Raw genomic sequence first — 18,338 nt, 5'->3', positions numbered from 1 at the left:
CCACTCAATCACCGCACCTTCGACACTCATTTCCACTCAATCACAACACCTTCAACACTCATTTCCACTCAATCACCGCACCTTCAACACTCATTTCCACTCAATCACCGCACCTTCAACACTCATTTCCACTCAATCACAACACCTTCAACACTCATTTCCACTCAATCACCGCACCTTCAACACTCATTTCCACTCAATCACAACACCTTCAACACTCATTTCCACTCAATCACAACACCTTCAACACTCATTTCCACTCAATCACAACACCTTCAACACTCATTTCCACTCAATCACAACACCTTCAACACTCATTTCCACTCAATCACCGCACCTTCAACACTCATTTCCACTCAATCACCGCACCTTCAACACTCATTTCCACTCAATCACAACACCTTCAACACTCATTTCCACTCAATCACAACACCTTCAACACTCATTTCCACTCAATCACCGCACCTTCAACACTCATTTCCACTCAATCACTGCACCTTCAACACTCATTTCCACTCAATCACCGCACCTTCAACACTCATTTCCACTCAATCACCGCACCTTCAACACTCATTTCCACTCAATCTCAAAAAACCTTCAACACTCATTTCCACTCAATCACAAACACTCATTTTAACTCACAGCATCTGAACCAGCCAGTGTGTGATGTCTGGAGGTGCCGATAACAGCTACCCAGCAGACGCTCACTACCATCCAGTTCAGAACGCACAGCTCTCCTCAGACTACGGTGTCTGAGCAGGATGAAGAGAATCAGACTCTTACGGGCATGAATTCTCTGCAGATTAATGTGTTTCTCCAGTTCCCTCCTCAGTTTGACCTCTGCCCCATACTTTCCCACTGTCCCGTCGTCTACCAGGATGAAATGGGAGTGCAGGTTGTTCAGCACGTTGAGTTTGCTCAGAGGGTTCAGCAGCGTTTGGTACGGAGCGACCACCTGCGATCACAGACAAGACATTACAACTCATCTCACACATCAACTACAGTCAGCTTACAAATATAACCACAGACAAGACATTACAACTCATCTCACACATCAACTACATTCAGCTTACAAATATAATCACAGACAAGACATTACAACTCATCTCACACATCAACTACACTCAGCTTACAAATATAATGCCCTCCTCAGAGCAACGTGAAACGCTTAGGAAAGAGGAGCTCAAATGCCTCCAACATAAAAAACAAACAAACAAAACAAAAAGCGTTTGTGTATTTTCACGCTCAGACAACATGGGTGCAATGAGAGACTCACATCTCTGCCTATAAGGTCGTTCCTGTTTTCCACGACCCCCCACGGAGCGATTCCAACAGTGCAAATTTTCCTTGTGGATCTGGCTGAGTGTTCTTTCAAGGCATCTCCGACGTGCTTGGCCACACCTGCTCAGTATTTGAACGATTCAGAGGAAAAGAGGAAGAAACTTGCATGAGTGACCTGCCAGAGAAAACTGAGAGCAAAATGTTTTGAGATGTTTAAAGAGAAAAAACTATATCTGTGGAACTCAAATTTGTGCGTCTACAACCAATTTTTCAGTATAAGGTGCAATATTTTCAATGTTTGATTTTGAGGTAATCCAAAAGTATTCATATTAGATTACATTTTGTAATCCAATGGATTACGCTACTAATTACAAAAATTGCAAAGTAATCTGTATTCAGTAACTGAGTATATTTTACAGGTCACTTTACACTAGAATACTTTACAGGTTACTGGTTTTCTTTATTTGGCTGAGTTAGTTCACGGGTTACCAGTTTACTTTACTTGGCCAATTTACTGTAGCCTAGAATATTTCACAGGTGACTGGTTTACTTTACTGGTGACGGGTTTACTTTACTGGTGACCGGTTTACTTTACTTCACTAAGTTACTGGTTTACTTTACTTGGCCAAATTACTGTAGCCTGGAATATTTCCCAGGTGACTCATAGTTTTAGTGTATAATATTAACAGTATCTACCTACACTAGACCGCTGAATAAACACAGCACAGGAACCTATTTCTCCCTGTTTTTAGCTCTAGTCTCCTGCTCAGTGTCACCTGTGTTAACGCCTCCAGTCAGAATCCAGGCTCCAGTGGTGAGTGCAGCCTTGATCAGGCCTTTCCCCAGCACCTGTTTGATGCGGGGGTGCATATCGAAGTTCTGCGTCCCGCCGTGAACAGATATGACGATTTTTGGAAGATCCATTTGCCATTCTTTCAGCATCAGTCGAAGAATCATCTCTGGCTTTGTGTCATATGAGAGTCGCACATACTGCACACAGACATAAAACAACAACCAACCCATCAATAACAGCGGCAGGGAAAAGGTGGCGTCTAGATCTGAATGGACCAGACTCTCACAGACGGCCTCGGGACAGGCAGCACGCTTCCGATGGATGCTCTGATTTGAAATCAGGCAGAAAATGATGATTTAATCTACACATCATCATTCTTAAGGAGAGTTTTTTTGTTTACTTAAAATGACATTTTACATATTTATGTACCTACTCTCCTGCCGCTGCCTTAAAAGAAACCCGCACTTATTGCTTGCACTTTAAACAGATGTAATACTCAGCGCTTACTCATGGGTCTCTCACTATACTGGAGCTCGAATTGTTTCCTCACTAGTAAGTCACTTTGGATAAAAGCGTCAGCTAAATAAATGTAACATAATTAATGTAACGTAATGTACAAAACCCTTGTAAAACTAAAGACTTAAACTGCGCAGTGAACCTTGGCCCTGTAGGAATGGGATCCCCCCTGGAAGTTGATGATTCCGTAAGCGTCTGTCGGCTTCTCCTCCGTGTGCCTGTCCACTGACCACTCCTCCAACTCTGCAGACGAGTCGTCCTCACCCAGTTTCACATCGGAATACTTCATGGACAGGCTGGCGGTGAACCCGGCATGCTGCCGGACCAGCCGCCCGCAGCAACACCTAACGTTTAAAAAAAACAAACAAACAAAACAACACACCGCTCACACACCTGTTTGTCTACTCCACGTTACTTAAACAAGAAAAACGGTCTCGCTCATAAGCAATGGACAGAAAAAGAATTAAGTCACAACCTAATTCAGTGAAATCAAATGACCAAGACACTGTAGGGATACAGATGATTTAAATGGTGTTGAACGTACAACACTAATAATAAGTTTTAGCAGTGGTTGCTCCGTGTGCTGGGAAGGGGCACAAAGCAGCATGAAGACGGGAATTAAACAAAGCAGTAGTGTGTGTCGGTGGCGTGTGTTAAGGCAGTAGTGTGTGTCGGTGGCGTGTGTTAAGGCTGCAGCCCTGAGTCGGTGGCGTGTGTTAAGGCAGTAGTGTGTGTCGGTGGCGTGTGTTAAGGCAGCCGTGTGTCAGTGGTGTGTGTAAAGGCAGCAGCGTGTGTAAATACTTCTAACACACTGTATGTAGTTTATGCTGTTACTGAGTTACTGAGCTGAATTTCATGTTTAATCTTCTATACACTGTTGTTATAGTTACTGAGTTGAATTTCATGTTTAATCTTCTGTACACTGTTGTTATAGTTACTGAGTTGAATTTCATGTTTAATCTTCTATACACTGTTGTTATAGTTACTGAGCTGAATTTCATGTTTAATCTTCTATTCACTGTTGTTATAGTTACTGAGTTGAATTTCATGTTAATTCTTGTATTAACTGTTGTTATAGTTACGGGGTTGAATTTCATGTTTAATCTTCTATTCACTGTTGTTATAGTTATGGGGTTGAATTTCATGTGTAATCTTGTATTAAGTGTTGCTATAGTTACAGGGTTGAAGTGGTCACAGTTCCCTCTGTAAATCTCTCCTTCATACCACTGCTTTTTTTGGCACTTGCGTTAGACGTAAAAAAGCCCTGTTCTGTTCCGTCAGATTAATCAGGTCGATCGATTACATTACATCCCTGATCTGACTGGAAAATGATTTGTTTCATAGACAATCTACGGATATCGATGAAAACAAAAACATAAACATGAACAGGATAATGCTGTAAAGACTGCTGAGTAATGAAAAGGACACAAAACCAGCCAAACAATCGACTTCCTGAGGAGAGGTGGGGTCCTGAGGAAAGGCTGGGTGCTAAGTCGCCTGCCAAACATGCTGATGAGGTTTAAAACACAGGCTTTTCTGCCATGCAGACCTGTGGGAAATCACTCCTCATGTTATCAGCATGTACCAACTGCATTCATGAGGAGGTGAGTGTGTGAATCTTTAGACCAAAGTCTGTGCTGTACTCACCGCACCAGCTGCTGGCAGATCTGACATCCTGGAAGGCATCTGGGGAAAAACGGAACATGACCTGATCATTAGTAGAAGCACCACTTCAGTATTTATTAAAAACAGAAGACTGTGAATGATGAGTACCTAAATGATCATTGGCTTTACATTGTCAGCTAACAGAATTACAAAACATTTTCTTTCAGCTCTAAGACATGAACTTCCTGTTCATTTTTTCTTACTATGGCCAGAGAATGAAGATGTCCAATCAGAGAGCAGGGGCAAAGGTCAAGTGAATAAAATTACAATCAATTTTCATGTTTAGGATCAAACTCAGAATTTACTGAACAAGCTTTGGCACCTGCAGGATAAGAGAAGACTTTTGCCCTCAGGTTTAAGAACTTCACTCTAGAACTTTCTCTTGCAACATATGGGGAAAAATTTATACATGAACCAAGAGGACATTTTGAAAATGATTTATAAGAAGCTGTTGAAATGGAAACTGAGTGGAAATTTCAGATTACATGGGGGAATGTTTAAAGAGAGAGAAGACATGAGAAGAATAACTCAAGTGAACAATGTACAACCAGAAACAACCTATTATCCAGTCCGATACGGGCCTGTGCTACCCAGTCCGATACATGCCTGTGCTACCCAGTCCAATAAACAACTGTGCTACCCAGTCCGATAAACAACTGTGCGACCCAGTCCGACACACGCCTGCGTTACCCGGCCCGACACACGCCTGTGTTACCCGGTCCGATACACGCCTGTGTTACCCGGTCCGACACACGTCTGTGTTACCCAGTCCGATACACGTCTGTGTTACCCAGTCCGATACACGTCTGTGTTATCCAGTCCGATACACGTCTGTGCTACCCAGTCTGATACACGTCTGTGTTACCCAGTCCGATACACGTCTGTGTTACCCAGTCCGATACACACCTGTGCGACCCGGTCCGATACACGCCTGTGTTACCCAGTCCGACACACGTCTGTGTTACCCAGTCCGATACACGTCTGTGCTACCCAGTCTGATACACGTCTGTGCTACCCAGTCTGATACACGCCTGTGCTTCCCAGTCTGATACACGCCTGTGCTTCCCAGTCTGATACACGCCTGTGTTACCCAGTCTGATACACGTCTGTGCTACCCAGTCTGATACACGTCTGTGCTGCCCAGTCTGATACACGCCTGTGCTTCCCAGTCTGATACACGCCTGTGCTTCCCAGTCTGATACACGTCTGTGCTACCCAGTCTGATACACGTCTGTGCTGCAAAAACTCTCTCCTGAGCTGAGTTACATCACTGAGCCCAGTCTTCCCAGAGACCTCTGACTGAACACAAACATCTCACATTAGATTCTCAGTACCTGCCAATAAGAGAACAGTGCTGTGTAAACAGAGCCCCGCCCACACCCCGCGTCTCTTTGCATTAATGAGGACTGGCGTCTGCCGTGGGCTGGCCGACACACTGTTGACCAAACGCTGCAGGCTGACAGACTGCGTAACTGTCCCCCGTTTTCACCTGGCTTTTCTCACAGAGTGCTCCAGGCCCAGACTGGCACCGGGCCAATCAGAATGCTGCAATTCTGATAAAACTCAGATGACCTAGGCAGTTGTGTAACAGTCAGTGTTGGTCAGAGGCCAAACTCAGACAGCATTTTGGGTGACGGAGTTCAAGTCCTCACGAAACAAAGGTGTGAAAGATATATTGAACAGGCCAAAGTACTACTGAAGCAATAATTGGCCATCTGATTTCTCACTTCCTTTGACAGACTGTAATGTGGTATTAACAGAGTTCTGCGGCTGAACCGTGTGACTCATAACAGACCAAAGAGCCCACAGGACATTGCAGCCGCTTAAAGGTTTCTAAAATTTAAAAAAAAAAAAAAAAAAAAAAGCACGTTCTCGACATCTGAGGAGTAAAGTTCAGTCTGTGTCTTCTGATTTTTATGATCTGTAAAATGATTTTTAAAATGATGTTTCTCTGTAAAATGATTTTTAAAATGATGTTTCTCTGTAAAATGATTTTTAAAATGATGTTTCTCTGTAAAATGATTTTTAAAATGATGTTTCTCTGTAAAATGATTTTTAAAATGATGTTTATCTGTAAAATGTATGTAGTATGTGTTAACATTTTTTTTATTTCAAATTCCCTTTGTAAATTTGATGTGCTTGATGAATGCGGGGTGATTTGGAGTTGTGTCCAGGTGAGCGTACCTGTGTGGGTCTTTTGAGGCTGGAAGTATGTACACACATTCCCTCTTGGTGAAAGTGCTTTCTATCCAGGATTTCTGGGACTGCAGAGAGAGAAGGAAGAATCATCAGTGGGGATCTGCCTCATATCAGCAGCACAGAGAAACCAGTCTGTCCACAGATCGCTCCTCCACACTGGAGCAGACAGACATCTCCACACAGCGTTAGCATGACTGGTCACACATAGAGCATTAACCCTGTCCCCTCTCCAGTCTGCCGCCATCCACACCCCGAGCCCTGGACATGGTTCAAAGAATACAAACCTTAAAGATCCACAGGCAGCTTTATGAACAAATCAACTGAATCAGAAAATGTTTTGAAGCGCGCTGCTAACTGAACGGAGGTACGTCACTGGCTTAAACGCTAGCAGGCCTAACGGTCACAGCATGACGGATTTAGAGGCAAAGAATTTTTAATTAAGTCTCAAGCTCCAACACTGTTTTCCAAACTAATATCTTACAGGGCTCCATCAATAACTCGGACCAGAACAAGACCAGAATGTCCTTGTGTATAATGCCTTTCCACTAGGACGAGTCCCGCAAAAGCAGCACAAAAACCAGTAAAGACATTTTACCTCCTCCAACTCATCATCTTCTTCTCTCTGTGACAGGGTCTTATAGAGGAACATAACAAAAGCTCTACCACCATCACAGCACCTCAGCCTGTGTCCACACCGATCGCCTCCTGCTCCTCCGTCTTCAGTGTGGAGGTGGAAATAGAAAAACCTGTCCCTGTTAAACGCTGAACAATCACACAGCCGCCTCCTCTCATACGTTAATCTGTAAAAGGTCACGCAGAGGGGGCTTACAACTTGATAAATGTTTCTGGGAGAGAAAGAAAGAAAGAAAGAAAGAAAGAAAGAAAGAGAGAGAGAGAGAGAGAGAGAGAGACAGAGACAGAGAGGGAGAGAGAGACAGAGAGAGAGGGGGGGAGACAGAGAGGGAGAGAGAGAGAGAAAGAGGGAGAGAGAGACAGAGAGGGAGAGAGAGACAGAGAGGGAGAGAGAGAGGGGGAGAGAGACAGAGAGGGAGTGAGAGAGGGGGAGAGAGACAGAGACAGAGAGAGAGGGGGAGAGAGGGAGATAGAGACAGAGAGACAGAGAGAAAAAGAACAGGAGAAGTAAAAGAGCCAGCGCTGTGAGACAGTGAGAACACAAACATAGTGATATGTTACCATAGAAACGGTGAACGCTGGCATGCAGACTGGACAGTAGGGCTGTGCAATTAATCGAATTTTATTTTCAATTACGATTTTGGCTTCCAACGATTACGAAAACAAGATAAAACGATTATTGTGCCGCATTATTTATTAATGTACAGTATACGTGCGTGGTCCCATAAGGCTATAATAGAGTTTATATACGCGTGTGGTCCCATTAGGTTATAATAGAGTTCATACACGCCCGTGGTCCCATAAGGTTATAATAGAGTTCATACACGTGCGTGGTCCCATAAGGTTATAATAGAGTTCATACACGCCCGTGGTCCCATAAGGTTATAATAGAGTTCATACACGTGCGTGGTCCCATAAGGTTATAATAGAGTTCATACACGTGCGTGGTCCCATAAGGTTATAATAGAGTTCATACACGCCCGTGGTCCCATAAGGTTATAATAGAGTTCATATACGTGCGTGGTCCCATAAGGTTATAATAGAGTTCATACACGTGCGTGGTCCCATAAGGTTATAATAGAGTTCATATACGTGCGTGGTCCCATAAGGTTATAATAGAGTTCATACACGCCCGTGGTCCCATAAGGTTATAATAGAGTTCATATACGTGCGTGGTCCCATAAGGTTATAATAGAGTTCATACACGTGCGTGGTCCCATAAGGTTATAATAGAGTTCATACACATGCGTGGTCCCATAAGGTTATAATAGAGTTCGTACACGTGCGTGGTCCCATAAGGTTATAATAGAGTTCATACACGTGCGTGGTCCCATAAGGTTATAATAGAGTTCATACACGCCCGTGGTCCCATAAGGTTATAATAGAGTTCATACACGTGCGTGGTCCCATAAGGTTATAATAGAGTTCATACACGTGCGTGGTCCCATAAGGTTATAATAGAGTTCATACACGTGCGTGGTCCCATAAGGTTATAATAGAGTTCATACACGCCCGTGGTCCCATAAGGTTATAATAGAGTTCATACACATGCGTGGTCCCATAAGGTTATAATAGAGTTCATACACATGCGTGGTCCCATAAGGTTATAATAGAGTTCATACACGTGCGTGGTCCCATAAGGTTATAATAGAGTTCATACACGTGCGTGGTCCCATAAGGTTATAATAGAGTTCATACACGTGCATGGTCCCATAAGGTTATAATAGAGTTCATACACGTGCGTGGTCCCATAAGGTTATAATAGAGTTCATACACGTGCGTGGTCCCATAAGGTTATAATAGAGTTCATACACGTGCGTGGTCCCATAAGGTTATAATAGAGTTCATACACGTGCGTGGTCCCATAAGGTTATAATAGAGTTCAGAAATCCCGATCAGAGAGCGGGACGCAGCGGATGTAACCAGACGTAGCGAACACAACAGCTTCCCACACACACACACACAACACACACACACCACGTATCTCTTGTCTCTTGTATACAAAGTGATTGCATTGCTGGTAACAGTGGACATTAAGCGACGCATGACAATACATATTATAGATTATTTATTTCATTTATTTATATTATTTATTTTATTTATTTATCTGTTTTTTACATATATTTTTAATTTGTTTTTCAGCTGAATTATATTTAAAGTTCAAGAAAATCCACAGTTAAAAAGACAAGTTTTTTTTAAAAAGTTCAACAAATGCTCGATGTTTCCAAAGTTCCACACGGCCTCCTACACCAGCTCCACACGGCCACCTACACCAGCTCCACACGGCCACCTACACCAGCTCCACACGGCCAACTACACCAGCTCCACACGGCCACCTACACCAGCTCCACACGGCCAACTACACCAGCTCCACACGGCCTCCTACACCAGCTCCACACGGCCACCTACACCTGCTCCACACGGCCAACTACACCAGCTCCACACGGCCACCTACACCAGCTCCACACGGCCTCCTACACCAGCTCCACACGGCCTCCTACACCAGCTCCACACGGCCACCTACACCAGCTCCACACGGCCACCTACACCAGCTCCTCACAGCAGTCAACACCTGCTCCACACGGCCAACTACACCAGCTCCACACGGCCTCCTACACCAGCTCCACACGGCCAACTACACCAGCTCCACACGGCCACCTACACCAGCTCCACACGGCCACCTGCACCAGCTCCACACGGCCACCTACACCAGCTCCACACGGCCAACTACACCAGCTCCACACGGCCAACTACACCAGCTCCTCACAGCGGTCAACACCAGCTCCACACGGCCACCTACACCAGCTCCACACGGCCACCTGCACCAGCTCCACACGGCCACCTGCACCAGCTCCACACGGCCAACTACACCAGCTCCACACGGCCAACTACACCAGCTCCTCACAGCGGTCAACACCTGCTCCACACAGCCAACTACACCAGCTCCACACGGCCTCCTACACCAGCTCCACACGGCCACCTACACCAGCTCCACACAGCCAACTACACCAGCTCCACACGGCCAACTACACCAGCTCCACACGGCCACCTACACCAGCTCCACACGGCCACCTACACCAGCTCCACACGGCCACCTACACCAGCTCCTCACAGCAGTCAACACCTGCTCCACACGGCCAACTACACCAGCTCCACACGGCCACCTACACCAGCTCCACACGGCCACCTACACCAGCTCCTCACAGCAGTCAACACCTGCTCCACACGGCCAACTACACCAGCTCCACACAGCCAACTACACCAGCTCCACACGGCCAACTACACCAGCTCCACACGGCCAACTACACCAGCTCCACACGGCCACCATGGCTGAACGCTGCTGAGTTGATTTCTAGCAGATTTTTGTTTAGAAACAGTACATTTTGGACATGGGCTGGACTTAAGTATTATGAAAAATGCAAACAGATGTGTTCATGTTTTCTATGACCCGTCCCTGGTGATGTGGAAGCCAGTGAACAGACTCGTGTCCAGAGACGAGTCAATTATTACTACAAAGCCAATTATTGCCTAGCAACACAACACGTCCCTCTGCACGGGTCATTCTCCTGTTGTTTTTTTAGAGTAAACTTTAAAGAAAATGTGCTTTTTTTGGTCATGGTCACAGAATCCACGAAGGAAAATAAACAGTGTGTTTACATCCTTATATTCCACAAACAAAAACATCAGGATCTCCTCCCACACAACGACTTCACAGCTAAACTTCTTAATCACTTTTCTTCTTTCTTCTGAAGTTCTCTGGTAGGATCTGTCCCAACACTTCCTCCCTCTCTTCCAAACTCCCTCCTCACACACTTCCGCTGTGTGACCAGTGTGTGCTTTACAGTCATGACGCCCATGAACAAAGAGTAGGGTTTGAAAAGTCAGGCTCACAGTCTGCGTTTAATGTGAAAACTATTAACTGTGCATATCGCAATGACAGAGGACATCTAGAGTAGGAAATGATCATTAAACATTAGACAGAAGTTTTCATAAACCTAGGGCTATATGTTCTACTCAGTGAAAATGAATTTTAAAATACAGTGGCTGAAGGTTCTAGAAGCACCTGATTAAACTGAGGAGGTGACGAGATGAAACAAGTGGCTGCGTTTTAAATCACACATATAGGCATGGACCAGCCCTGAACAGCCAATCAGATGACTCTTAAGAAGAGTGTCGGCAGATAAAGACAGAGACGGGCACCCTGAATAGCCAATCAGACGACTCTTAAGAAGTGTGGGCAGATAAAGAAAGACGGGCAGACCACACAGGGTGAGCAGGGAAAACATGTGATGATAAAGACATTTTTACACACACACACACACACACACACACACACACACACACACACACACATTTACAGAGATAAATCTAGCATTAAGTATGTTACATGAATGCCAGTCCAGAGCTGCAGTTTCACAGACACACACGCTGATTCCTGTGATTCTGTGATTGAGTTTCTTGTTCTTGTTATGAGTAGTTTAAAGTATGTAAAAACACTGAGACATTCTGCGGAATGAATCTACAATACAACTTTTCTCCCCAGCATAAAACTCGATAACCCCCCCCCCACCCTAAGTATAAAACACAACACGCCCCCCTCCCAATCTAAAACACAACACGCCCCCTCCCAATCTAAAACACAACAGCACTGTAGTCCCGAATACAAAATGCCCAGGGTAGTTGTGCCCCTGTGCAGAGGTTGAAGCTGCATTTCGGATGAATTTCGGTTGTCCTGAAGAGGTGTGGCTACATACCTAAAGAAAATCCATCGGAAAACCTGGAATCTGATTAAAAAGAACTTTCACAAGAATGGTCAGACAGTCACACATTCACCAGAATATTTAGTGCTATGCTTTGGTCTGGATTTTCAGGCCTAAACCTTTTTCCCCTGTGCGGATGAGAGGAATTTTAACTGAAAACACAAGAAATGACAACTGTGAATGAAATTCATGACATCTCTGTTGTTGTAGATTCTGGCATAGTACTGAAACTGCACTGAAACACAACCCGCTCTGAACTCTTACATAGCTTTATCTTTCAGCCATATCTGCCAAACTCTCAGACCTTTTCCCACAGTTAGCCGCTGTTATAGACCCAGAACAGTGTGTGCACTGCACCTACAATGTCCAATCAATCAATCAATCAATAAACAGTAAAAATAAAGTTGTGTTGAAAACGGTTTATAATCCATTATACCACAATTCCTTCCCCCGTAACATCCCAAACTGGAGCAGGAAGATGAAACGATGGAATGTTACACTTCCCTGAACCACAAACAAATATTTCGCCTCAGGTACACTCTAATAGACCTTTTATTCAAGTCTGCGTTACTGATTAATATGGCAGTTACAAAAAACATGTACTGTTTCAAAGACACGCATGGCTTTAAAGACCTGCGTGCTGTAAACTGTACGGCAGTAAATGAAACTGTTGTCAGCAGATTTCAATCAGTGAGACACAGTTCTGCAGAGCCGCTGTTGGGTTTGATCCCATTTAACAAGTCAGTGTGTCCAAACCCGCACAGCTATGCCTTCTAGGAACGCTGTAACATTCCTGGAAAGACGCTCCGGTGTGGCTCCTCCCTTTTCTAAAACATGACACCATTACTCCACCACACCACACTACAACAGTTAAGTCAAAAGAAAGAAACACTCATCTCTGAACTGCCATAAACCTACAATAAAAGTTAACTAATAACCATCACTTATGAGGAACAGTATTCCAATTTTACACAAACACCACGGTTTAAAACCACAGAAATACAGAGGTGAGCCTGGACGGGACCTCCTCCTTCACCCCACTGACTCTGCATGAACGACCATCACAACCAGTCACACTCATTACAACCAGTAACACTTATCCCTGACCACTAACACTGTACTGACTCTACATGAATGACCATCACAACCAGTCACACTCATTACAACCAGTAACACTTATCCCTGACCACTAACACTGTACTGACTCTACATGAATGACCATCACAACCACTCATCACGACCGCACACGCTTATCACGACCACAGACACTCATCAACAGCACTCACTCATCATGACCACTACCACTAATCCCCTTTATTATCACTAATCCTATTACCAAGATCACCACTGATAACTCACACTTATCTGCACTGATTCTAAATATTATTACATTATCATAACAACAACAACAAGAGTAGTAATAATAATAACAATAATAATAATAATAACAATAATAATAATAATAATAATAATATCATAAGTACTACAATCATTACTACCACTGATTCTCATGCTGCTACTGCGAACACTTTACTACAACTACTTACACCACCGCCAGGACTCTCACTGCCTCTGCAGCAAACACATCGTGTTTTACTACAACTACTTACACCACCGCCAGGACTCTCACTGCCTCTGCAGCAAACACATCGTGTTTTACTACAACTACTTACACCACCGCCAGGACTCTCACTGCCTCTGCAGCAAACACATCGTGTTTTAGGACCAAAGAAAAGCCCAGGCTTTGAGAGGACAACACAATGGCGGTCAGATGTTCCCTCCCTATCACTGAGTCAGGCGTCTCTCCGCTGCACACACACCGTCTTCACCCAGCCCACCACACGCTCTCTGTCTGGAATGACTTGTCCTGGCTCCAGACCACAGAGTGTCCTTTATGAAACAGAAACTTCTTAACAAAGCACTGTTTACAGAGGTTTTATGACTATCAAACATTTTATTATGAAATAAAACATAGTAGTCTGTAGCATCTGTAACACAAGTAAGTCTGTAACAGCCCGTGTGATTTGAAGAGCGCTATAGTTTTTAGGAATAGTTTCAGAGTCACGTGAGGTCGGCTGACACTGTGGATGGCTTGTGAAGAAGTCCCAAGGCCCTGCACATGCCTGACAGTATGGGTGCTGTGAGTTGGGCTGTGTTCCCTCTGGAGCGGCTGAACTGCAGGTATTTCTGTAAGCTCAAACATGTGACCCTGTGAAGGCAGTGCATGACGGAAACCCTCTCACAATGCCTCTCAGCTCTCAGGCCACAGCGAGCTCCCAAAGCCAAGACCCCACCGGCACATTAACCAGATAACCCCACAAACAAACACACAGCGGACACACCAGCCAAAGAAGAAAGAGGAAACTCCACGATGCTCTTACACTACGAGAGGACAAAATAAAACAGAAAGAAAGCTATGTGAGGCTTGGTTTTAGTAAACCCATTAATTACAGTACAATCTGTTTAACTTGAACTTAACAATGTCAGTGTGCTGCTCCACTGTTCAACACGTGTTAAATCAGACTTTGTGAAGGACCAGAGACTGCTGCATTAACTGTTCATCACAGTGCGGTGGTCTCAGGATTATCACAGACATAATGCACAGACACAGAGTTTAGAGGTGAGACTGCATCATCACATCCACAGGGTTAACATCCACGACAGTAACACACAGCTTACAGATCATGCCCCCATCCAGTCCTCTCTTAATAACATATGGATAACTGTTCATCTGGTCAAGAAGAGCACTGGTCTTTGTGTTCATCAGCATGTTACATGTACCAGGACCAAGAGGGGTAAGGTCAAGGGCACCTGGACCTGGTTGTAGGTTCCTGAGGACATTTCACTTTTCACCCAAGAGGCCTCTGCAGAACTGAAGAGGAGGTGAAACATCTTCAAGAATCTACAACCAGGTCCAGCTGCCCTTGACTTTACCCTTCTTGGATAACTATGACCTGGATGACTGTGAATCTTCACGGACATGTACCAGGACATTCAGAGCGTCATCATACACATTTGGAAGAAAAACGATTTGTGAACAACAGCCACTGAACTAGGGCTGCGCCCTTATAGTCGACTACACTGTTAGTCAATGAGAAGAGTCCTAGTTGACCAAGTTTTCATTAGTCGGTTAGTCGCAAAAAAAAAAAAACAACAACAACAAAAAAACAGCAACTCAGTATTAGGGTCATATTGTGGGGGGAAAATCTGAGATTTCGAGAATAAGGTCGTAATATTACGAGAATAAAGTCGCAATTTTACAAGAAGAAGGTCATAATATTACAAAAATACAGATGTAATTTTTACGAGAAAAATTCATACAATTACCAGAACAAAGTCGTAATTTTAGGGTACATGTTATTTTAGAGGGGGAATATCAGGAAAGCCTGTGCGAAAATGAGGAACATGGAGTGTCTTGTGAAGTTATACTTTAGCATAGGTTTCACAAATAACAGGCCGCCATTAACTGTCCTCTTGCCCGTTTTGTTGGTTGCTGTTAATATATTTTCGTAACAATTATGTTTTTTATATTAAGACTTTACTCTGGAAATCTCAGAACTTTTTTTCCTCAGTGTGGCCCTAATACTCCGTCATAGCCTAACGCTATTATTCCATGATGCTAAATAATAAATGGCCTAATTGAGTGGCCGCAGGAGAACCTGTCGGACGTCACCGCCACTCAGACACTTCAGTCCCCATACTTTGCCATGGCGTTTGTGTAGGCTACATTAGGTAGTTAGGAAAGTGAGCTTTTGCCGTTAGCATTGTAGTCAACAGGCGGCTCACTTCCTGCGTGCGCTTGTAAAATGTATATTTTAAAGGCTCTTTATTACAATTTAGTATTTCTCTGTGATGTAACACAGAGTTAAAAATGTTACTTATGACATTCTTTCTCAGCCCTGTAACTCAAACCATTTTCTGATGCCCTCCAAAAATATATATTTAAATAATTAATATCATAAACGTGCTACGACTAGTCGACTAATGGCTTGAACTAACGACGACTAGTCGACTGGGAAAATCTTTGGTCGGTGGCAGCCCTACACTGAACTAAGCTCAAATACTTCAGATTAAACTGTAAAATGACCAACGTACTGTTCTATTACATTTCATATCAAATTTCATATTGTTACATTACATTTACGTACAGTGTATAACAGTCGATCTCAGCCATTATGTAACTAATGTGCTGCCCGTGTCAGACACGCCAGCAGCCTGCAGAACTGCACAGGACTGACATCTCTGATAACATTTTGAGTGACCCCTGCTCAGTTTTAGCAGAAAAGGCCCATGGTAACCCCTACCCTCTTTAGTCCATAGGTACACACAGAGCTAACCTAATGGCAAACCTCAAAACATCCGACATACAAAGATCCTTCAGAGAGTAGACATAATCCATTCATAGGGCACTCCCTTGTATTTTTGACCAGTCACAGCTAGAATTTCAATTTACTATTCTTTCCTATTTGGTGGAAATATGAAGCCTGGTACAGCTACCTCAAAATTATAGCCTAACTAAAGACGAGGAGCTATGTCTCACCACTCAGCAAGACTTCATCGATAAAATAAAAAACTAGACCAAGTCTGTTCTGCTCAGCAAAAACTGTTCTCAATTAAACATGGATTTGCGAGTCATCAATTATGTCTATTCAAATACATTATCGGTGCCCCTGTGTCGTCGTCCTTAGGTACGACGGAACGACTGTCGTGGGTGAAAAAAGTCTATTTCAATCAGGGACAAGAAGCGTAATAACACAAGAGAGAACTGAGTGCGCGGTCTTCTGACGAGTTGGTGACGCCACATGCCGTGACTAAAGTCGTCTGCGACCCACGCTGTGACAGCGGTTTGGACAGACAGGACACGTTCATCTAACGTGGTCCCTGTCTCACCTCTCTGGTCAAACTTCAGATTTGTTGCCAGTAGACCAGTAGAGTTGCACTGTAACGAACTGTCTGATCGTTCTTCTTTAGCATTTGTCTATTTCATGAAGCCCAATGTATGACAGATACCATCGTGTCAAGCCATATCGAGCTAACACTTAGCTCTAGAGAAACACATTCGCCAGACAGTTGTACAAACCAAGAGTGCAATGGAAAGTTAAGGACATGCTGTGTATTCAGTGATAAGCTTGTCTTTCACGTATGGTTGCCATATCAGAAACCGTCGAAATAGAGTCATTTACTGTATCATCGGATGAGAATAGCTATGATAGTTAGCAACATATCAAGTTGTTTACTAAAAAAAACCCTGCAAACTGGTTTAATCCCGAGTGACAAGAGATTTATTTGGTTGGCTCAATTAGGCGGGGACTACTCTGTCTAGCACTTCAGTTGCATAAAACAATAAGGCAGGGAATCGCTTGAAAATCATAATGCACACTGCAATGAAAACGCGCAGAAGTTGACATGACTGAGAGAATTCGCCTTGAACTAACCCTAGCTAGTTTACCACTGAAACTGATGTTAGCTAAGATGCATGGCTGCTCACTGAGTGGCAAGAAATCTGCAGTAGTTTCGCTGCTTTTCAAACTGAGAGTACATCAGTTCGAGTTAATCAATTTGCTGTATGAAGTCAAATAATCGAAGTGAACATAAACTGACACAAGTATGTAAACATAATGTGTAATTCGCCGCGCTCCATACGAGGCATTGTTACTGAGTAGGAGACTTGACAGTCAACGTGAAGCGACTTGCTAGTGAAACATGCACTCATTCCGACTCTGGTCAACCACCCTGCTTAATATCATAGGATACAGAAAACATGGGTCAGAAACATGAAGTGGGAATTCGTACCATTCTCTTCACCGTTCAGACTCAGGAAGAGCTGTTCCGTGGCTTTTAGCCATCTATTGGCAATGATTTCGGTTAGCCTTGGAAGGAAAGCCCCGTTGACGTTGGTGTATTCTGCGTCCGCTCCAGCTCCAGCGGAAGGTTGCTTTCTCATAATTGTATGGCTCCGGACTGACGCTACGTGACGAGTCAGCTGAGTCAGCCGGCAGGTAATCACGTGAGTCCTTCGGCGGGCGGAGCAAAGGCGGCCGTCAGCTGGATGAAAAAAAAAAAAGCTGGCCTACTCTTGACGTCGCCTGCCTGGAGAAAGCAGGAGACCACTCCAAAGTATTTTGAGTAAAACAAATGCGAAGAGATAAGATATTGATGTTTAATGAGACATGAATCACAAAGGCCTTCTTTAAGATGTGCTAGACATGTGTAATGTATTTTCATCGGAAATACATTTTAAACAACTACTGAGGTATTTTATTTTGTCCACAAAGGAGGTCATTTTGTTGTCCATCAGCGTTTTCAGTTAGATCCAAAAGTTAAACTATGGATTTTCTGGCGTCTTGCAACAAGAACGAATGTGGTTGTTGTAAGTACTGGTCAACTCAGGTACTGGATAAACATAATGGCAAGCAAACTGAAAGACACTGTCCTTGCTTGAAATGGATGCCATTCTGAGAAAATGAAAGAAATAATCAGAGAAAAACTTA

At 43.9% G+C, this 18,338-nt stretch overlaps 1 protein-coding gene across 1 annotated transcript in view; it reads right to left on the bottom strand.

The window, feature by feature from the left end:
• trpm7 (transient receptor potential cation channel, subfamily M, member 7) overlaps nucleotides 1-7,103 on the bottom strand; it is a 31,053-nt gene extending 23,950 nt beyond the window's left edge. The window contains 7 exon segments of the mRNA XM_030793226.1: nucleotides 784-955; nucleotides 1,277-1,401; nucleotides 2,058-2,271; nucleotides 2,733-2,934; nucleotides 4,238-4,276; nucleotides 6,440-6,519; nucleotides 7,050-7,103. Of these exon segments, the coding sequence (XP_030649086.1) occupies nucleotides 784-955; nucleotides 1,277-1,401; nucleotides 2,058-2,271; nucleotides 2,733-2,934; nucleotides 4,238-4,276; nucleotides 6,440-6,519; nucleotides 7,050-7,103 (886 nt within the window).
• Nucleotides 7,104-18,338: the final 11,235 nt, after the last annotated feature.

The sequence above is a fragment of the Chanos chanos genome, chromosome 2 (assembly GCF_902362185.1).
Source record: "Chanos chanos chromosome 2, fChaCha1.1, whole genome shotgun sequence".
Lineage (NCBI taxonomy): Eukaryota > Metazoa > Chordata > Actinopteri > Gonorynchiformes > Chanidae > Chanos > Chanos chanos.
Note: the sequence above shows the minus strand (reverse complement) of the source record. Positions and strands in the feature narration are given on the sequence as shown.